This window comes from Myxine glutinosa, chromosome 4 (genome assembly GCF_964187855.1).
Source record: "Myxine glutinosa chromosome 4, kmMyxGlut1.1, whole genome shotgun sequence".
NCBI lineage: Eukaryota > Metazoa > Chordata > Myxini > Myxiniformes > Myxinidae > Myxine > Myxine glutinosa.
This window is the reverse complement of record NC_136264.1, coordinates 94,580,471-94,603,909: the sequence shown is the minus strand read 5'-3', so window position 1 is coordinate 94,603,909 and position 23,439 is coordinate 94,580,471. Positions and strand designations below refer to the sequence as shown.

At 46.5% G+C, this 23,439-nt stretch overlaps 1 protein-coding gene across 1 annotated transcript in view; it reads right to left on the bottom strand.

Moving 5' to 3' along the window:
* The window catches only part of LOC137425013 (ADP-ribosylation factor-like protein 8A), a 76,882-nt gene that overhangs the window by 27,848 nt on the left and 25,595 nt on the right, over positions 1-23,439 (bottom strand). The window contains exon 6 of the mRNA XM_068113004.2: positions 2,137-2,207. Coding sequence (XP_067969105.1) covers positions 2,137-2,207 — 71 coding nt within the window. The remainder of the gene's footprint in view (positions 1-2,136; positions 2,208-23,439) is intronic.

Genomic DNA, 23,439 nt, shown 5'->3' with positions numbered 1-23,439 from the left:
TGAGCTAAAAATTATTTAGCTCACGTTTTGTTTCGTCAATCTCGCTTTCTGATGTGTGTTCGACATGCCCTGCTTCCTTACCCAAGTCTTACAAACTTTTGCACTCATTAAACAAGTCCCTTTCTACCCTGCCTCAAATCCATCCCTTTTTTCCTTTGTGCTCTCTCAAAAGGACCTCAAATTATAATAATAAAATGTCATTCATCATAATTAATTCTCAACTCATTCAGTCTTGAACTTCATTGCCAGTCTTCTTATTCTTCTTCCTCCCGTCTTACTCCATCAATTTAAAACATTTTAAGTAGCAGTTTTAAAATGTCCAATCTTCTCACATACCTCCCAATAAATTTCTCCCATTCTGCATTCCATTCTCCCCTTCCTGTTTTCTCCATCCATGCATCACTCACAAACTTGTGCATCATCCCCCATCGTGTTCAGAGAGTGCTACCTTTCTTTGTACCCTAAATCGTCATCGTCATCCAAATCCTAACGTCTATCTTCGTCTCTCTGCCCTTGGAATCCTTAAATACAATGTTTTTTGTAATGTGTGTAGGTCGACGGTAACAAACTCTCTCATGTCAGTACCCTCCCCCAAATCATCTTCACACCCAGGTTCCCCTAAACCCACTCCAGGCTCCCCCACCCCATCCCCAATTTCCATATCCATCCAAACCATGTCCCTACCTACCCCTCCCTGCTTCCCTAGCATCCCATTACACATACTTCTGCCTCCCCATTTCTGCAAAACCTCAACTCGTATTCTGTGAAAGAACCAGAAGGCATCAGAGCATGTGTCCTAAAAACCTGCTCTGATGCTCTTGCTCATCCTCTTTCTGCTCGGTTGACCCTATCATTCTCTCTGGGTCAGTTTCCATATGCCTGGAAGTTAGCCAACATCACTAATACAAAAACATGGTGCAAAACGGATCTTTTTAACGACAGACCTATGAGCTTGCTCCCAATTATAAGCAAGGTCATGTAATCTACAATAATATTACAGTTAACATCAAATCCTTCCCTTTCTCCAACGGCCTGATCTCAGATAATCAGTTCGTTTTCAGACCGGCCATTCTACCTTGAACATGTTGCTTCTACTCTCAACAATCGATAGAAGCCCTCGATCTCAGACAAAAGATCAGGGCCATCTCTCCAGATATGTCTCGAGCATTTGATACAGTCTGGCACACCACCTCAACCTCAAAACTCTCGGGCCTATGGCATCCAAAGCAACCTCGTCTCACGGCTTACTGACTTCCTCCACTTCCATAGTTGGCATGTATTTCTTCAAGGGATTCCCTCACCTCTCCCTCTCAAGGCTGGAGTGGCCCAAAGCAGTGGTTTGGGCCCGGTCTTGTTCCTCATATTCATCAATGATATTTCTGATTCCCTGGAAAATCATACACTTTTTGCTGCTGATCATTCCACCCTCTGCTTTATCATCTCTCATCCTTCAGACAGGCAGGCAGCAACTTCTTCCATTTCTACAAACCTTGATAGAATCAGGAGCTGATCCAACACTTGGAATACGTCTTTCAACCCTGACAAATAACACACACTCATCCTATCTCTCTAAAAGGAAACGTCTGGCAAACCCACACTTTTATTTTCTAAACAAACCACTTGAAGAGGTTAAGTCACTCAAACTTTTGGGCCTTACCTCAGCCACGATCTTTCTTGGGCAGACCATATTTCCAAGATGACCTTCAAAGCCAGCCACCAACTACGCATCCTCTGTCATGCAAGGTCTTTCCTTGGCCAATCTAAAATTTGACAACTGACAAGGCCTACATTCGCAGCTTGATATACAAACCTTGATGCTTGATATGATTAATAATACAAAGAGCAGCTACTCATGGTTTCGATAAAGCAGCTGCTCTCAATGTTCTGGAATTCAATCTGAGAACTGTGGTCAAGTGAAAAAAGTATTTTGCCACACTAAAACAAAGAATATCACGGTTGTGTATTTTTTGCAAAGAGCCATTAAGGAAACAAAAGTAAAGAGGAAGACATGGAATAATATAAACCAGAGTAAGGTCAAACAGTCAGACGTGCCAATAACAAGAGAATGGGTGGGGAATGATTGGAGAGAGTAAAAACCAAAGAAAATGATTTAAATAGATCAAAGCAGTTCCTCACCAATGTTGTATTTCTCCTTACACGAGATGGAGTAGCAGCAAATTTCCCTGTCTTGAATTGCAGAGAGGTTCCTGAGGCACAACAGATAGTTTAGCACTAAATCCTGATTCAGCAATTCAGAATGAAGGTAAGTAACAATGACTTGGTCTCCTGGGTTCAGCATGTACACAAGGAACTTTGACACAGGAAGCAGCCATTTGAACCATGGCTCTGCTCTATCAACACCATATTAATTCAATCCATGAGTTTATCAACTTCATTTCAATTGGGAGAGGGGTGGAAGAGAAGTGAGGAGAACTGTGGAGCAACAAGAAGGACATCACCAGGGTTTTAAATTTTTCTTTATTTCAAAAGTTTTTAAGGGACCACAGTTCCCGTGCCCTGATGAACGATTGGTCAGGACGGCCATCGAGCGAGGAGATGGACTCGCTGATCGGAGCACGCATGGACATCGTCGGATGACTGACGTAAGAGCCCTGGAAACCAAGACTGTGTTCCAGTGGTTGTAGGATAGGAAATTAACAAAGACCATCAGCACATCCACGTTTTCATGAGAATGTATCTCAGACATCACAATCATTACACACATGTACAATCACTCATCCATATCCATTAGAGTGTTCCTAAAAAAATGAATGTTGGAAAAAGATAACCCCAAACACACCATTTGGATCCATTAGCTTCACAAATGTTACAGTAATATATTTTTAATCAAATCATATTTAGAACTTGCACAACGTGATCCACGTTTTCCTTGTGCATCCTCCATACGAGCTATATGTGTCCTTTCCTTGTATGGCCTTATTGTCATGTCCATTGTCCACATAATTATGACTAAACCATATTATGAGATAACTACTATAATGTTCAAGATGTGTATAGCAAATAAAATATTGTTACGATTATAGGGGGGTGGCAATGCAATCTCATCTCATGTAGCAATCTCTCATGTAGCACTTCTACTTAGTCCAGGTAGAAGTGTATAGATTACCATGCTCCGAATGTCGCTATGAAGAAGAAGAACCCCCGTGTACCATAAGTAGGGATCCGTTAGACCAGATGTCGTGTAAGAGTGTATCTTTGTCCCCATGACGAGGGGTGGGGCTATGTTAATTAGTTTGGGATTAATGGTAAATCCCCTGTATGTAAATCGCCTCTGTGGTTTTTCCTTTGTTCTTTATGACACTGCAGCACACACACATAGAGAAGCCAAGCAATCGGCATGTATAAAAACATTAAATAAAAGTACCAGGAACCAGGACATTGAGAACCACCGATGATACCACCGACCTGGTGATCACAAAGGCCGGCAAGTGGCCGTGAGGCCACGCCCCGAAGAACGATTGGTCAGAACGGCCATCGAGCGAGGAGATGAACTCGCTGATTGGAGCACGTCGTCGGATGACTGACGTAAGAGCCTTGGAAACCAAGACTGTGTTCCGACATTTTCCCTTTCCTGGCCCCTGGAGTTTATGGCGTGCAGTCGCATATACCTGCTTTATCTGCTTCTGGATTTGAAAGCGAACAGTCGCATATACCTCTTACGTTGGGACATTGGTGCCATGCAGTCACAGTTATACTCTTGCGCCAGGGACATTGAAAGCGAACGGTCGCATATATCTGCTCTTGAGCCAGGGACATTTATCGCGTGCAGTCGGCATTTTATATCTCTTGGCTTTGGGGTTCGACAAAAGGCGGTCACAGTTCGTGTCTCTCTTGCTGCTGGATTTCATTGCGAGCGGCCTCATTATCCTTTCCCTGGCTCGTTGGTGCTGACGGTGTGGCGACAGGGTGCCGTGCCGGTGTGAGCTTGGAGAGACCGTATGCTTTGTGGAGCGACGGACTCGGCGACCTGTGCTGCGGCTGGCGGGTGAACGAACGGCGCGCCAAGGCCTGGTTCCCGTGCACGAACTGCGCGCCAAGGCGTGTTTTCCCGCGCAGGGACGCGGGGCCTGTGACGATCCCCAATGAGGTTCAAGAGCCAATCAAAGCTGAGTACACTACATTTTTACTTTCATTTATTTTACTAGGGCATGCCCGTACTATATATATATCTAAAATTATATCCCCCCCCCCCTATTTACATGAAATGGTTTGGTCCAAAGCGAACGGCTTGCGAGTGGTGACAATCCCCCCCCTCTATTTACATGCAATGGTTCGGTCCAAAGCGAACGGCTTCCGGAGTTTGGTAAAGAAATCGCCATCGCGTACACAAACGCGCAGGAAAGCGAATGAATCGCAAATTCGTTTTTATTAGTTGTAAAACATAATGCCCAATTATTCAATTAGCGCCAACGTATTTTGGCTGTTTGCAATTTAATCGCAAGGCAAAGTAGAAAGAGAAGAGGGAAAAAAAGAAAAGCCTTGCCTTGCTGCAAACAGCTGCTGCAAACAACAACAACAGGGAAGGCTTCACTGTCCGGAAGTTGGCATATCGCAGTTACGATTATTTTAGTGTTAATGGCCAATTATTCAATTAGCGCCAACGTATTTTGGCTGTTTGCAATTTAATCGCAAGGAAAAGTAGAAAGAGAAGAGGGAAAAAAAGAAAAGCCTTGCCTTGCTGCAAACAGCTGCTGCAAACAACAACAACATGGAAGGCTGCACTGTCCGGAAGTTGGCATATCGCAGTTACGATTATTTTAGTGTTAATGGCCAATTATTCAATTAGCGCCAACGTATTTTGGCTGTTTGCAATTTAATCGCAAGGAAAAGTAGAAAGAGAAGAGGGAAAAATAAGAAAAGCCTTGCATTAACGCATTAACGCTTGCATTGCATTAACGGTTCGGCACACGTGATAGCTCGCTGCTCTCTGATTGGTTGAAGCGTTTTTTGGACATAGCTCGGTAGGTACTTGTCCGATTAATTACAAACCTTGAAAAGGCACATCCTCGGGTCCCCAGCAATATACCTGGCAAGTTTCAAGTATATCGGACCCGTGGTTGTCGAGAAACAGCGGTCACAGACAAACACACAGACACACAGACACACAGACACACAGACACACAGACACACAGACACACAGAGATTACTGGAATTATAGATAGATTATCCCCTTGTGTTGGTTGTATACGAGTCTGTGCGGTAGCGCTCCATTTAGGAATTTCAGTTTACCCTGCATTATTTTGTTCCCGGCATTTCTTTCATTAAAGCCGGTATTTTTTGCATGATAATTCCTTATCGGTTTGCTTTGATCATCGGGTTCGAAGACGTCCAGTGGGATCTGTGAAGGTAAGAGCTTCGCTGCACTCATCCCCCGCGCTTATTAACATCGCCATAGTTGATTGAACGCCTCGGAGTGTAACGCTCATTCGGCTACCCGTTACCTTGGAGGATCTTCATCTCGAGGAACACGACAATATCTTTAAAACATAAATGTGCTTTCCTTTTACACATGGGCATTTTAATTGTTAGCAAATGCCAGGATGCATGGAACACCACTTTGTACATCTTCTCATTATAATAGAGCAAACGTATATGGTTTTGTATGTTTACATGCGACCAAAACGTCTTCTTCTTCTTCAAATAAAATTAACAACCAAAACACAGTGCCGTGAACTCTTAATTACGTTTAGACTGCTGAGACCCATCAGACCTTTGAAGACCCTTTAAGTCCCCCAAGACCCCTGAAGACCCAAAATACCCCAGAGACCCAAAATACCCCGGAGACCCAAAACACCCCGGAGACCCAAAAACACCCCGGAGACCCCAAAACACCCCAGAGACCCAAAAACACCCCTGAGACCCAAAAACACCCCAGAGACCCAAAAACACCCCGGAGACCCAAAAACACCCCGGAGACCCAAAAACACCCAGGAGACCCAAAAACACCCCGGAGACCCAAAAGCACCCCGGAGACCCAAAAACACCCCGGAGACCCAAAAACCCCCCGGAGACCCAAAAAACACCCCGGAGACCCCAAAAACACCCCGGAGACCCAAAAACACCCCGGAGACCCAAAAACACCCGTGAGACCCAAAAACACCCCGGAGACCCAAAAACACCCCGGAGACCCAAAAACACCCCGGAGACCCAAAAACACCCCGGAGACCCAAAACACCCCGGAGACCCAAAACACCCCAAAGACCCAAAACACCCCAAAGACCCAAAACACTCCGAAGACCCAAAACACCCCGAAGACCCAACTGGGCTTTATGGGCTTCATGGCAGAGTGGCCAGACGGAAGCCTCTCCTCAATGAAAGACACATGAAAGCCCGCTGGGAGTTTGCAAAAAAGCACCTAAAGGAGTCTCAGACTGTGAGAAACAAGATTCTGTGGTCTGATCAAACCAAGATTGAACTGTTTGGCTTCCGTCTGGCCACTCTGCCATAAAGCCCAGATCGGTGGGGTGTTGCAGTGATGGTTGTCCTTCTGAAAGTTTCTCCCATCTCCACACAGGATATCTAGAGCTCAGCCAGAGTGACCATCGGGTTCTTGGTCACCTCTCTTACCAAGGCCCTTCTCCCCCGATTGCTCAGTTTGGCTGGGCGGCCAGCTCTAGGAAGAGTCTTGGTTGTTCCAAACTTTTTCCATTTAAGTATTATGGAGGCCACTGTGCTCTTGGGAACCTTCAATGCAGCAGAGATTTTTTTTGTTGGCTTCACCAGATCTGTGCCTCGACACAATCCTGTCTCTGAGCTTTGCAGGCAGTTCCTTAGACCTCAAGGCTTGGTTTTTGCTCTGATATGCATTGTCAGCTGTGAGACCTGATATAGACAGGTGTGCGCCTTTCCAAATCATGTCCAATCAATTGAATTTACCACAGGTGGACTCCAATCAAGGTGTAGAAACATCTCAAAGATGATCAAAAGAAGCTGTATCTCAAAGATGGGAGGCACCTGAGCTAAATTTCAAGTGTCATAGCAAAGGGTATGAATACTGATGTCAATGTGATATTTCAGTTTTTTCTTTTTAATAAATTTGCAAAACTTTCTAAAATCCTGTTTTCTCTTTGTCATTATGGGGTATTGAGTGTAGATTGATGAGAGATAAAATGAATTTAAACGATTTCAACATGAGGCTGCAACATAACAAAATTTGAAAAAAGTGAAGGGGTCTGAATACTTTGTGAATACAGTGAAAAAGTAAGTACACCCCATGTAAAGTTTTGACTTTTTCAACATATTTCAACATACAGCTATTTGATCTTCATTTCAACAATATTGATAGATAAAGGTGATATAATATAACAAATATCATGAAACATTTACATTTTGTAGTCCATTGTATAATTTAAATAAACATAAATGCAAATTTCGCATGTGGAAAAAGTAAGTACACCCCTACATTTATCACTACTTCAAATACCTAAAATTAGAATCAGGTGCACCAGCTCAGGTGCAAATGATGAGAACATCGTTAGAGAGGATCTTGGAGGAACCTGTCTTATTTAAACCTCAGACATTTACTTTGGTTTGCTCTTTGTTGTAGAAGTGTGCCGCGTCACCATGCCTAGATCAAAAGAGCTCTCTGAGCCTTCAGAAAGAAGGTTATAGATGCCTACGAGTCTGGGAAGGGATTAAAAAAGATCTCCAAACAATTTGAAATCAATCATTTCGACTGTCCGGAAGATCATCTACAAGTGGAGAAGATTCCAAACAACTGCCAACTTGTTCAGGCCAGGCCGCCCCAGCAAGTTCAGCCTGAGAGCAGACTGCAAGATGCTGAAAGAAGTCTCTAAGAACCCCAGAATGTCATCACGGGACCTACAGGTAGCTCTTGCCACTGTTGATGTCAAAGTGCACGAGTCTACCATTAGAAAGAGGCTGCACAAATTTGATCTACATGGGAGGTGCGCCAGGAGGAAACCTTTGCTGTCCAGAAAGAACATCAGGGCAAGACTAAAGTTTGCCAATGAACACAGAGGCAAAGACCAGCACTTCTGGAACAATGTGCTTTGGACAGATGAGTCAAAGGTAGAGCTATTTTGCCACAGTACCAGAAGACATGTTTGGCGAAAACCAACGACAGCATTTGACCACAAGAACCTGATACCAACTGTAAAGCATGGTGGTGGAAATATTATGGTTTGGGGCAGCTTTGCTGCATCAGGGCCTGGGCAGCTCACCATCATAGAATCCACTATAAATTCCTCATTGTACCAGAGGGTGCTTGAGGCTAATGTGAGGCCATCTGTCGGAAAGTTGAAGCCCAACCGAAGGTGGACCTTGCAACATGACAATGACCCTAAACATACCAGTAAATCCACCAAGGAATGGCTGAAAATAAAGAAATGGAGGGTTCTGGAATGGCCAAGTCAAAGCCTGGATCTAAATCCCATCGAGATGTTGTGGGGGGATTTGAAAGGAGCTGTGCATGCAAGAAACCCCTCAAACATCGCACAGCTGAAAGAATTCTGCATGGAGGAGTGGGCAAAAATTTCTCCCTGTCGATGTCAGAGACTACAAAAAAAAAAAACAGGCATTTTAAGGCCATTTCCCCTGCAAGAGTGGGGGTTAGCCTTGCGGTCCCCATGACACCGATGTCAGAGACTGGTAGACAATTATAAGAAACGCCTACTTGAGGTTTTTTCTGCCAAAGGAGGCAATACCACCTATTAGAGCCAAGGGTGTACTTACTTTTTCCACATGCGAAATTTGCATTTATGTTTATTTAAACTATACAATGGACTACAAAATGTAAATGTTTTATGATATTTGTTGTATTATATCACCTTTATCTATCAATATTGTTGAAATGAAGATCAAATAGCTGTATGTTGAAATATGTTGAAAAAGTCAAAAGTTTACATGGGGTGTACTTACTTTTTCACGTGACTGTGTGTATATATATATTGTTGCGGACGCGGTTAAAGATGTTATTTTACCGAGCGGTTGGTATTACCGCGACCGAACAGTTATTCCCCGATTAGAACCCGATTCCACCCAAACGTTGGCCGGATCGCACCGCGGCTGCTCAATGAGGGAAAAGACTAAAACGACGAATGCAAAGAGGAAGACGAAGGCAAAGAAAGGTTTGGAAATACTACTAAATTTATATACTATTTACACACATAAGCAAAAAGAAAGCAGTCACGTTTATTTACAAGCACATAAGATGCAGGTGACACAGTGAAAATACTAGCTTACCTGCAGTCTTAATTAACCCAGGACAGAACAAACAAAAGACAGACTCACGCGGGGAATGATGACAGGAATCGCAGGAGGTGGATGGCTGGAGGTGAACGCTTGGTGGAGCCAACACAGAGCTTGGTGGAGCCTTGGTGGAGGTGAACGCTTGGTGGAGCCAACGCGGAGCTTGGTGGAGCCTTGGTGGAGGTGAACGCTTGGTGGAGCCAACGCGGAGCTTGGTGGAGCCTTGGTGGAGGTGAACGCTTGGTGGAGCCAACGCGGCTGGTGGGGGGTTGGTGTGACGGGTTCTCTCTCCTTCCCTCACAAGCTTCAGGACTCTTTCTCTCTCTCTTTCTTAGTCCCACCCAGTCCAACAACTTCCTCTCTTGCTTAGTCCAACTCAAGGCCTTTTTGTCTTCTGATCTCCTCCCTCCTCGACTCTCTCTGGGGGCCTCTGCCTCGGGTTATATAAGCCCCACCCTTGACCCTTTGCGAACCTCCCCAAAACGTTCTCTCTCCGCCCTCTAAAGCCAACCCCTCGTTCTGGGTTGGTCGGCAAGGGCTGGTTCACTCCTCCCCTCTATGACGAGGTGGGGACCCGCCTTTCTTCCCCAACCCTGCCTCGTGGTCAATGGCGGATGAAGGGAAAACCGCCCAAAATGCAGTTGGCAATTGACGAAAAGGGGGAATGGAGGTTTTGGGAATGGGAATGAAGGGAATCTATCTCTTTCACTTGGTGCAATGGAGTACTTCTATTAATGGGAGACACAGCCTTACCCTAAAACACAAAATAAGATATAACTATCGAACAGGGGTATTCTATGATTGGCTGACATGTATGCTTGTGGACTAATTATGGGACGCCCTTTTGACCTTTACACAGCTCCGGAGGCAGGAGGCGCAGACTCGAGCAATATTCATCACCAATTTACCACAATACAACACAATCAAAAAAAATACAGTCCTCATATCCGCAACACTGCACCCTCCTCCTCTTCGGCACGGCCCGGGCCTACAACTTTTTTATTTAGTGTGACACGTAGGTGTAGTTCCCTCTACTTTTAACCTGACCCTGAGTGCGACAGTTTTTAAAACATAAATAAATGTGTCCCGCTGCTCCATTGCACCCTGCCTAACAGACTTACGCCCACAGTTAACCGAATTGCGGAATGGTCTTCAAACTATACATTGACGGTGGGGAGCATTATTTACACTGACTCTGCTTTTATTTACAAGACTAACCCAGGACCTGTAATTGTTCTTTCTGGGGGGAGACAGTCTGCTCTGCATCGACGCACCATGAAAGCACCCAAAAACGCACCAATACACCCCCAAGCACCAATCGGTGCAGTCATCATTGTTCAAAAAAATAAAACCAACAACCCCTAACCCTGCAGGTGATCTCTTGCTCTTCGGCTCCCTCTGCTGGCTATTATTATGTCTTCCAGTTGTTGTCATTCTCTCTCATTTTCTTACTGGCGGCCTATTTGCAATAAAGTGTGCCCAACGTGTCCATTTTATTTTCTTTATTTATGGCCCACAGGGCCGACTACGTGTGGTTCACCTGCGGGGCATCTGTGCCCTGTGGCCCAGGTCCGCCAGCAAGATTTCGGGCCCTCATGGCCGGTTCCAGCAGAGGGGCCATGCCCCAACCCATGGGGTCCATCAGTGGTGCTCGGCCACAGGCATGTGGTCCATAATGTGGTGCATCGATGCAGACAGCTGGTTCTGAGAGTGCCGGGCGCACAATGGCCGACTCACGCACGCTCCCCTCGGCGCCCAATGGCGCACAGGTCATGTGGGAGACAAAAGAGACAAATGAGCGAGGGGTAAGGTCACAAGGATACACATCAATAAGGCAATGCAAGGTGAAATGCGTACGGAGAGCGAAGTGAAAAAGCTCGTCCCTACCGTACGTCACCCCCCTGTCACCTACACTACCCTTGCCCTTACCCCATATGTACAAAATCTACACATTACCAATCCGTCGCTACTGTCACGTCTCCCCATATTTCCTCTATACCAAATTCGTCACCACAATCCCTCTAACCAAAATTTGCCATCACCCAATTCATCATCAATCCTCATAAGGAGGAAGAGATGGAACATCAAGCACAATGTCACACCCACGTCATGATGCGTCTCACATTCCAAACATTTGCACAGTAAAAAATAATCAAAACATGGCATGGTGTGGAGTACCTGTCACCTCAGGTGAGTGGATGCAGATGGTGCGAGGAGATCCTTCTTCCTAACTATCCTCTAAATGACTTTAACACACTTTACACTACCCGGGGTCTTTCCCTGCCAATCCATTGGCCACTTACACTATGGGTTCTAAAAACCAATTCCCATTGACCAAACTGTGGTGCTTCTCAATTTGGGGTCTCACTCCCCCGATTCATCTCCCGGTGCCCTCGCACAATTTCTGGGCTGTGACGTGTAGCTCTCCCAGCAGGTCTACCCACCTGCACACCTCCACCACTGCAGTTGCCTCCCGAGCTTACCTGCTCCTCACCCTAACCTATCTAACTGGGGAAGGCCCCTCCTGGCTCTGTCACCCCTTGGTGCCCTCTGGCACTGGGCTACCCGGGTCCGTCATCCGGATCCTCGGGCCCCATCCACAACAACTCTACCGGCTCCCAGAGCCCACCTGCGGCCTCACCTGGCCAACATCCTCACAGTGGTGGAGTGCCAAAACCAACTACACACACTAACAGGCTACACGCCCAGCCATTTCCACAACACTAATGCACCCATCCAATCACCATTCTTCCACCCGCACCACAGATGCCAATATCCAACCACAATTTACCTATACCCTCTACCTAACACTTACACTACCCGCCCCGGGCATTCGTGATGGGGGTCCATCCTTCCCCCATTCACACCTTCGCACCATCCACTCCACTCCACCACTTCCACCATACTCACTCCACAACCATCCATTCCAATACTCCAGATCCCATACCATTTATTCCACACAACCACATACACCTGTTGTTGCACACCTGTGCAATCACACCTGGTGCCACCTGCACCCTCCTCCTCTTCCTGGACCGTTTGGTCAACACCACACGCAATCACCACTACTCCCTCATACACTGCTCCACACACCTGTTCAGTTGCACACCTGTGCAATCACACCTGTTCAATCACACCTGTTCCTTATACACTTCCAATCCTCAAACACACGGCATCATCTCATCTAACTACCTGTTGCCCTGCTAACTTAGTGCTCCCTGTCTTCCCTTTAAACTGAGCACATACCACGTCATTATAATCCACACTAATCTACCTGCGTCCCCACTACAGGTATCCTTGTCACTAACTAATCTTAACGTTACCTAATGTCATCTTCTAGGTCCCTACACACAATATCCTAACCCACCCGGGCTAGTTTTCACTGCCATCAACCCCATAAGCTAGTGCTCCTTTGCCCCCCCTCTGTGGGGGGATGGTGGACTGCCCATCCCACCACATCGGGGAGGTCCCACTATCAATTTCGCACACCTAAATCCAACCAATCAAAAATTTTGCCAATCATCTGCTAATCACCGTACCAATCATCAAATTTCGCCTTTTTCTAATTTTGGGGCCAAAACACTAACCTCATCCCACAGTCTACTCACTAATGCCTCTCGGTGCGCCAATTCCTGTCCAAAGCCCGGCTTCGTAAAGCCGCGCAATGAATGCGGGTTGTTTGGTGCCGGCGGCTGGATGCATCCGGCACTTGGTGCAGGGAAGGACGCTTACCCGGGCCGAGATCCCACGCACCACCTCGGCGGGGAGCCATCCAATTGCCCGATCTCGACCTGCCGGAACGCCTTCACAAAAAGGGGTCGCCATGACGACCCTTTCTATCGGTCTGCCCGTTCCGCCTAGCGGAGAACGGACGTGGCCGTTCCAAGCGCGGCCCAGCGTGGATCACGTACGGTGGTCCTTTCGAACCCGCCGTGGCTCGGATCCCCGCTGGTTCTCGCGGCACGCGAAGCCCGGCACGCACCGAGGGCCCGATTCGGCTATAAGTCGCTCTAACCGCTAACCCGGTTACCGTCGATGCCTCACCTGCATGCTTACACGCATACGCTACCCCTTTCTTGCTCATACCTCCAGCTGTTCCCATGCTCCTCGTACCTTTCCTTACACACCTCGGTACACTCATTCCGCTCACAGACTTGGTCACACACCTGACCACCGAACACCTTGGCACACATTCGTCGCTCGCACACCTCACCAACACACCTCTTCGCGCCCCCTCTTCGGTCACCTCCTCTGTGACAATCACAGGTGTGCTCTCACTCGCACACCCAACCACGTGCCTCACGACCAACTCAAGTGTGCATTCCCACACACGCTCTACCACTCCAGGTGTGCATCCTTCCATTCCAGGTGTACATCCTCGCTCACCTGTCACAACCAACTCATGCTCCGTGTCACTCTCACTACTTTCACCACCACTCTTGACAGCGCACTCCCCCTTACTCTCGACAGCGCTCTCTTTTCTCATGCCCCTGTCCGTTACACCCCTTTCTCGCGCACACTCTCCCGTCACACCCTCTGTAACACTCACCACAGGTGTACACTCTCTCGTTACATCCTCTGTAACACTCACCCCAGGTGTACACTCTCTCGTTACATCCTCTGTAACACTCACCACACCGCGCTTCCATGTGCCCCTCGCACACGCGCTACGACCGCCTCACTCTCGACAGCACACTCACTCCTTGGCGCGCACTTTTTCCTCACACACCCCATGGTCGGACATTCTCGCACACCTCTTTTTTCGCACACCAGACCTGTCGCACACTTCACCAACGGCCTCTCACGAACACCCGGATCCACAACAACCCCCAAGCCGACTGAAGCTCCCCTCACATCATGTACATTTCCGATTATATCGCCACTCACCTTGGCACCTCGTCTCCGCACCTCCTCTGCCACCTGCAAACTCTTTATTTGGTTAGTGAGCACGACATCACGATTTGAGCACCGACCTTGTACATATTCCGTCACCTCTTCCTGGATTTCTCTTTTAGTTTCTGTCCGTCTCTTCTTAATTTCACTCACCCCCTCTAACACCTCCTTTAACTTTTGCTTCACCTCTTTTATTTCCCAGTGCGTCTCCTCAATTTCGTCCTCTAAGGCTACCGTGACCGTTTCTATGTGCGTCCTTACCTCCCGGTCCTTCGTCTCCATTACTTCGGTCACCTCTTCCAACCTCTTCGTCAATCCCTCACGTACCATCTGACATTGCCTCTGTGTCGCTATTAAGTCATTTTTAATTTCTTTTTGTGTCGCCTTTAACCCTCCTAGTACCGCAGTGTTCTTTTGAACCTGCTCCACTAACTCCGTCTGTCCCTCTGTCAGCTGTTCTACTCCCTTCGTCAGACCCTCTATTCCCCCTTGTAACCTCGCCGTATTATTCCTCACCTCTTTCTCTATACGCTTTTCGCCTCGCTTTACCTCCTCGCGTACCCCTGAGACCTCCTCACTTACACCTCGTCGTATCTCCTCCTTCATCTCCTCCATCTGGTTCCCCATCTGTTCGATTTCCCGGGCGGATTGCTCCCCTATTTCCCGCAATTTGTCTTCCATCCTATTTTCTAACCCCATTAACCCATTTTTCACCCCCTCTAACTGATTCTCCTGGGCAGCCATTCTATTTTCCACCCCCGTTAACCCATTCTTTACCTCTTTTATCCCGTTGTCTAACCCCTCAAATTTAGCTTCTAGCCGTTCCCCCATTTCTCCCATTTTGCCCCCCATTTCTCCCATTTAGCCCCCCATTTCTCCCCCCCAATCGCTCACTATCAGCCCTCACTTCGTCCCTCATTACCCCCATTTGGCCCTCCAATCGCTCACCCTGAGCATCCATCCGGTTCCCCATTTGTCCCATTCGCTCACCCTGAGCATCCATTTTTGCTTCTAGCCTGTCCATAAGGGCTCCCATTTGTAACATAAAAAGGTCCGAATTCCCCAGCGGCGCTGCTACGGTCACGGGCGCGGCTAGATTTGGTGCCGCTGTAACCGCGTGCGCAAAGGCGCCATTTTGCGCGCCTGATACCTCGTGCGCGAGAGCGCCATTTTGCGCGTCTGATACCCCCTCAACCACATCCTCCATATACATTTCCCCGAGGTCCTGGGTCGATTCCACCCCGTCTATCTCTAGCTCACCCACCCGCATCCGATCGCCTTGACCAGCCATGGCGCGATTTCAAAATTCGGGTTTTTTCTTTACAACACAAAACAAATTTCCAGCTGCTTGTAATTTTGAGCGCGTTAAGCGCGCTTCGGGCCTCGTATCCCACTCCTCGACACCAATTGTTGCGGACGCGGTTAAAGATGTTATTTTACCGAGCGGTTGGTATTACCGCGACCGAACAGTTATTCCCCGATTAGAACCCGATTCCACCCAAACGTTGGCCGGATCGCACCGTGGCTGCTCAATGAGGGAAAAGACTAAAACGACGAATGCAAAGAGGAAGACGAAGGCAAAGAAAGGTTTGGAAATACTACTAAATTTATTTACTATTTACACACATAAGCAAAAAGAAAGCAGTCAAGTTTATTTACAAGCACATAAGACGCGGGTGACACAGTGAAAATACTAGCTTACCTACAGTCTTAATTAACCCAGTACAGAACAAACAAAAGACAGACTCACGCGGGGAATGATGACAGGAATCGCAGGAGGTGGATGGCTGGAGGTGAACGCTTGGTGGAGCCAACGCGGAGCTTGGTGGAGCCTTGGTGGAGGTGAACGCTTGGTGGAGCCAACGCAGAGCTTGGTGGAGCCTTGGTGGAGGTGAACGCTTGGTGGAGCCAACGCGGAGCTTGGTGGAGCCTTGGTGGAGGTGAACGCTTGGTGGAGCCAACGCGGCTGGTGGGGGGTTGGTGTGACGGGTTCTCTCTCCTTCCCTCACAAGCTTCAGGACTCTTTCTCTCTCTTTCTTAGTCCCACCCAGTCCAACAACTTCCTCTCTTGCTTAGTCCAACTAAAGGCCTTTTTGTCTTCTGATCTCCTCCCTCCTCGACTCTCTCTGGGGGCCTCTGCCTCGAGTTATATAAGCCCCACCCTTGACCCTTTGCGAACCTCCCCAAAACGTTCTCTCTCCGCCCTCTAAAGCCAACCCCTCGTTCTGGGTTGGTTGGCAAGGGCTGGTTCACTCCTCCCCTCTATGACGAGGTGGGGACCCGCCTTTCTTCCCCAACCCTGCCTCGTGGTCAATGGCGGATGAAGGGAAAACTGCCCAAAATGCAGTTGGCAATTGACGAAAAGGGGGAATGGAGGTTTTGGGAATGGGAATGTAGGGAATCTATCTCTTTCACTTGGTGCAATGGAGTACTTCTATTAATGGGAGACACAGCCTTACCCTAAAACACAAAATAAGATATAACTATCGAACAGGGGTATTCTATGATTGGCTGACGTGTATGCTTGTGGACTAATTATGGGACGCCCTTTTGACCTTTACACAGCTCCGGAGGCAGGAGGCGCAGACTCAAGCAATATTCATCACCAATTTACCACAATACAACACAATCAAAAAAAATACAGTCCTCATATCCGCAACACTATATATATATTTTATTTACATATATATATATATATATATATATATATATATATATATATATATATGACACAAATTTGTCAAATTTGAACACATTTGTTGTCGAGCTTTCATAATATTGAGCCAACTTATAGGGTTGGAGAACAAAAGTGCTATATTTGAAATCTTTGACTATTTTTGGGCAAAGAGAAATCAAAATACCGATAACAACAATTTACATTCATTTAGAACTATCCTTAATCTATATATATAAAACACAGTTTGTGTGTGTGTGTGTGTGTGTGTAATGTTACCGATAGACTCCTAAACGGAGAGGCTTACGTGCTTGATATTTGGCATAGACATGGCCATTGAGCCTGGGACGAACATGGCCGAACTCAAAATATTTGACGATCCATATTTTTTATTCATATTTACCTCAGCGCATTTCAGCGCACGGAATCAACGGAATCAGAGCAGGTGGGCGCTGATTCGCTCAGAGCGATCACGTGATGACGCTATGACGCTATGAACGCTATGACGCTATGAACGATATGACGCTATGAACGCTATGACAAAAAAAATCGCTATGACGCTATGACGCTATGAACGATATGACGCTATGAACGCTATGAACGCTATGACGCTATGACGCTATGACGCTATGAAAAAAAAAATCCCTATGACGCTATGACGCTATGAAGAAAAAAAATCGCTATGACGCTATGAAACGCTATGAAAAAAAAAATCGCTCGCTTTGCCAAGGGGCTCGCTCCCCCCCCCCCCCCGTTCCCCTCCCCTCCCCTTCCCCTTCCCCCTCCCCCTCCCCCTCCCCTCCCCCGCCCGGCAATGCCGGGAACTTCTGCTAGTGACATATAATATAGATAATTATAGGTGGCTCATCCTTCCCCCCACCTCCCCCCTCCACACCACAAAAGAGACTAGGGTGGGGTATTAGGTTATTATGGAGGGGGGGGGGGGGGTATCATGCATGCCATGCACTTATTGTAGCCTAGTTCGCTTGATGGCTTCAGCCTTTGTTGGTGTCGAGAACGCATTCCGATGATCCTCAACGATCTGCAGAAGGAACTGCTTGTTTTGTTCCTCGTTTCATGTCATGGAAGCGTTGAACTCTGTGCAACGCCACGCATCTATGCAGGATAAGTGCAACGCCACGCTATGAGAGGTCATTGACCACCTTCACCAAATGGGCAAACTCCTGACTCCTCCATTATGCTTCCTGGTTTCCCCATTCACTGGGGTCAGGCTCCAAGAACTCCTCAGGCAGGTCAAGAATCTTGAAAAACCGCAGCGTCGATTTTGTGACAAGTCATGCAACCCCTTCGTCTCTGGCTCAAGGAACGGCTGTATGCGTTTCGGAGGCTCCTCAGAGCCATCCTTCTCCAATGTGTCATAATAGTTATAAATAAAAAGTTATCTTCTTGGAAAACTGACCATAGGTAAATGGCAATATTTTATCTCATAACGTTTGAATGACACTGATGCGCTCTATAAGGCAAAACTTCAAACAGGTTGTGCAAGTCCTAAAGATTGTTCGAACTGAAAAATATTCCGGCTACGGTGTTTCTACACCAAGTGGCACTGATTGGCGGATTGGACAACAAAAAATAAAGAAAAAGAAATTTCTCAGTAGTGGATGGAAACAGCCTAATATCCAAGCTCAGGCCGAAAAAAATATATTGCTGGTCTCTGGTCAGACCAAAGTTCCAGAATTGATGCGGCGATGCGGTTTTTTTTTTTTTTTTTTTTTTTTTTGCACCAAGATTGCAAAAATCTAAGATTCTGTGGTATCTGCAGCATGGATTGCACATATAAAGGTGTTGTTTTTGTGTCCTCATGCCTTGCGGTCCTCCTCATCTGCTGTGGCGCCGTCCAGAGAGAAATTAAAGATAGCCAATGGGACAGGTAGGCCTTTTTGTAAATAATGAACACAAGCTTAAGATATTTTAAAATGTATTTATTCTGAAAATCATTAAGTTCTTCAAGCATATTATAGACTGCCATTTCGTTCTCGAGATCGCTTCGCCGTACCATCAAACATTCCAATGCGTCGATCGCGTCAACACTGCACATGCGCAAGTGGTCTAACAGGCCGATGGTCTCCCACGATCTCTTCTCCAAGTCCACCAGATTATCACAGACACTTACAACTTCATGACAAACGAGATAGGATCCAGGCCTAACTAACGAGACCATCCGCAGCTCTCTCGCCCTTCTGGTTGCTTCACACGAACCCGACAAAGAACGTCTTCGTTTCAATAAATGACAATATCCAGCCGATTGGATTCATGACGTCACGGCACACAAAACTACTCATATCTTTGGAACGGCTGGTTGGATTTGGACAAACTAAACGGAGTTTTGTAGGGGAGAGCCGTGCGCGAACGTCGATACCAATGGCGACTCTCACAGACCCTCATTTCCCGAGATAGCGCGCCGGCCCGGCAACAACAGGCGCGTGCTGTTGTAGGTACCGTTGGAAAAAAAAAAAAAGTTGACGCGCAGGGTCAAAATCGATGCGCGCGCTGACCAGAGACCGGAAATATATTTTTCTCGGCCTAATATATAATAATCAGTCCTGCCAAGTGCCTTCAGAAAGTGCCTTCAGAAAGTATTCACACCCCTTCACTTTTTTCAAAAATTGTTGTGTTGCAGCCTGATTTTAAAATGGATTAAATAGATATTTATTTTGTCACTGATCTACAAACAATACCCCATAATGTCAAAGTGGAATTTATTTTTAACAATTTTTACAAAATAATGAAAAAAAGAAAAGCTGAAATATGTTCAGTTAATAAGTATTCAACCCCTTTGTTATTACACTCCAAATTGAGCTCAGGTGCATCCAATTTCCTTTAGTAATCCTTGAGATGTCTCTACAATTTGATTGGAGTCCACCTGTGGCCAATCTAATTGATTGAACAAAGTGATGTACGATGACGTGAAATGATGGTGGAGGGAACGGTGGGATTGAACAGCCAGGCGAAGGCAGTTCCTCAAATGGGAGAAAGACTGAACTCTCAAACCTGTCTCCTTCCTCCAAATCCTGGTGGCATCTGGTCAAATCTGTTTCTGGTGTTTGTTCCCCGTCCATCCCCTCCCTTACCTCAAATGGCTACACAGTTGACACCGCACGTGACAAAGCTGAATGCCTCAACTCTGTGTTTGCCTCAAAATCTTGTGTCCCAAACCCATCTATCTCTTTGCACCCACCTTTCCCAGTCGAACCCAGCTGCTCCTAGACTCTGTGTCCTTTCCTCCTGACAAGGTGGAAAAGTTTCTGTCAACCCTCGACTCTGATTCTGCAACTGGACATGACGGCATCAGCCCACGGGTCCTAAAATCCTGCTCTGCTGCTCTATCTCACCCTCTCTCTATTCTCTTCACCCTCTCTTTTGCTCAAGGTCATCTGCCATCAGTTTGGAAATCAACCAACATTACGGCTTCACACAAAAAGGTGCAAAAACAAATCCTTGCAACTACAGATCAATCAGCCTGCCCCCAATTATCAGCAAAGTCATGGAATGCATCATTGCTTCGGATATCAAATCCTTCCTCTTCTCCAATGGTTTGATCTCTAATCATCAATTTGGATTCAGACGAGGTCACTCTACTCTGGACATGCTGTTTCTGCTGTCTCAACAATGGATGGAGGTCCTCAATGCCAAAAATCAGAGCTGTTTCCCTTGACATATCACGTGCCTTCGATACGGTCTGGCACCCCGCTCTGCTCACTAAACTCTCCTCCTATGGTATCCATGGAAATCTCCACACATGGCTTTTGGACTTCCTCTCTGGTCATAGTCAATGTGTGGCCCTGAATGGATTACTCTCATCTCCCCTTCCTGTTCAGGCTGGAGTTCCCCAAGGCAGTGTTCTGGGCCCTGTGCTTTTTCTGGTCTTCATCAATGATCTCTCCGACCTCTCTGGAAAATCCTCTCTATCTCTTTGCTGATGACTCCACTCTCTGCCGCTCCATTCGTCATCCATCAGATCAGCAATCTGCAGCCTCCTCACTCTCTGCAGACCTGGACAAAATCACAGACTGGTCAAACAAGTGGAACATGTCTTTCAATCCTGACAAATCACACACTCTCACTATGTCTCTCCGAAAAGACTGACAGGACAACCTTCCCATCTACTTTCTCAACAATCCTCTTCAAGAAGTTATGCCACGCAAGCTTTTGGGTCTCACTATCCTGCCATGATCTTTCCTGGGAAAACCACATTTCCAAGCTGGCCTCCAAAGCCAGTCGCCGACTGGGCATCTTCTAGTGTGTGAAGTCCTTCCTTGGCACACCTGAGCTCCTCACCACATACAAGGCTTTCATCCACAGCTCAATGGAATACTGCTCTCCCCTCTGGGCTGGTGCTCCTGCCTCACACCTAGCTCGGCTTCACGCTGATGAAACCAAAGCTTTCAGAATCATTGGAATCTCCCGCAATGAAGCTGATTGTGAGGGCCTTTCACTCACTCACCGCAAGCAGGTTGGTGGTCTTTCTGTCTTCTACAGACTCCTATCCGGCCTAGCTCCCCCAGCTCTATCTGTGCTGTGTCCACCAAATATTCCCACAGGTCGCATAAGATCTGCCAGCAAACCTCTTCTGGTGAAATTGCAAAAATCAGGACTCTCTGCTCACCTTCACTCTTTCATTCCTCTTTACTCCCGCCTCTGGAACAAACTCCCTCACTCTCTTCAATCCCACTCCTCCCTCCAGGTCTTGAAAACAGCTGTTCACCACCATCTCTTGTCTTCCCCCATCCAAAATCTTTATCGTTTCTACCCCCGTTAATTCACCCCAGATCCACTTTTTTGAAATACCGACTTCTTTCCTGGAAGTCCTAGCAGTGTCCATGTGTTTTGTACCTCTCCCACCTCCCTACCCCCCTTCCCATGCCTCCTCCCCCCAAGCTCTATCCCTCCCACAGACCTCCCGATGTCCCTGTTCTCTGCTGTTGTACTTATGTGCTTCCCTCTGTCTCCCCATCTTGTCTTCCGCTCCCTTTATTGTATGTTGTGTGTGTCGGGTTTTTTTTTTGTGATTAATGTTGGCTCTTACACGAGCCTCGATCTTGTATACAACAAAAAAAAGAAAAAAGAAAAGGAAACAACAACAACAAGGTGAAGGTGGATTCTCAGTTTAACCAATAATTATGATATACTCGTAAGGTACCCGTGCTACGCAGGCCAGAAGCAAACAGACAATGCAGAAACAGCGAATGCTAAAGCATGAAACCAATACATTCCACAATCCCGTAGCACCTTCAGTCGCACGTCAGACATGGATAGCAAGTTTGTGAAGGACTTCCATGAAAAACGTACCCGTACGCAAACAAACGGGTGCGTTCACGTATAGAAATATTGATCGTGGGACCGTGGCGAATCTGCATGTGGCAATCCGCGAATTTCACGTTTAGAAAGTAGAAACCATCACGGCATTTCGTCATTCACTTGAACTTGATATCTCTTTTTTCATGCCAAACAGCATAACTCCAATCGCAAATTAAATAGCATTAGTATAAAAAATAAACTTTTAACAACATTGTTAATGTTTCCTTCATTGTAAAAACTACCAAGTCAACAGTTAAAAGGATTTTGAGCCGATAGGTGTTGCGGCCTTGGCAAGATCGATGGAGACAGCGATCTGTTAGCTTATACACCACCCATATAGCTATGTGGAATTCTCTCATGTCGAGATTAAACCCACGTCGTTTGAACTTTGGCCGAGGTCATTATTTACTTTTAATGATGTTTATATACAAATCAAAAAGAAGATAATTATTGGTCTTGGGTCGTCCTTTCCGCATATCTCATGGGATTGTGAGTTGGAGAGACGACCGTTATGGGGGGGTGGGAGTTGGCATTCTCTCAAGCAGGGATTCAACCCATGTCCTTATGAAAGGTCTTTGTCCGAAGTAATTATTTTTAACTGTGTGTTTTCATTCATCAGGTTGCGATCGGTGCAGCCGTTTGTGCGGTACCCAGGAAAATAACGTTATGCAGGAGACCAAACCTTAAAATGCTGGAGACCAAAGCTGAAATTGGAAAAACAATATAGCCTATTTTACTTCAGGGGGTCCCAGGATTACCCACCCAAAATATCGTTGCGATCGGTTCAGCCGTTTTTGCGGTACCTGCGAACGGACGGACGGACAGACGGACGGACATTTGGTGAATTATAGTAAGATTACGCAAAAATTAGGATCGTCAGGATTATTATAAATTTGATCACAATTTGTCCAACGAAAAATACTGGAAGTCAAGAATCTGGAAGAAAATGTTTATGGACAAGAATCCTTTTTTTTAAAATTTAAAGTTAAAATCACCTGAACCTTGTCGTATCATGATAGGTCAGATTCTGGCATTTGTCGTGAAAGGTATGATTATCTGATCTGCTTGGAGTCAAACTGTTTTATAGTCTAAGTAAGAAGAACAGCAAGTGTGTTGGTGTGAGATACACAATGGGATATCATGGGGAAAATGACAAATGTGCAACACATGAATAGCTTCTGCGAAATCAAGATGAGCCAAAGTGAAATGCAAAAGATTATGAAATTGCACAACTGACAGTCTATGCCGGCCTTTGACGATGCAATTCTGGATATCTGGGATGCAAAATAATAGATGGGTCGATAAAGGTAAATAAAATAAGC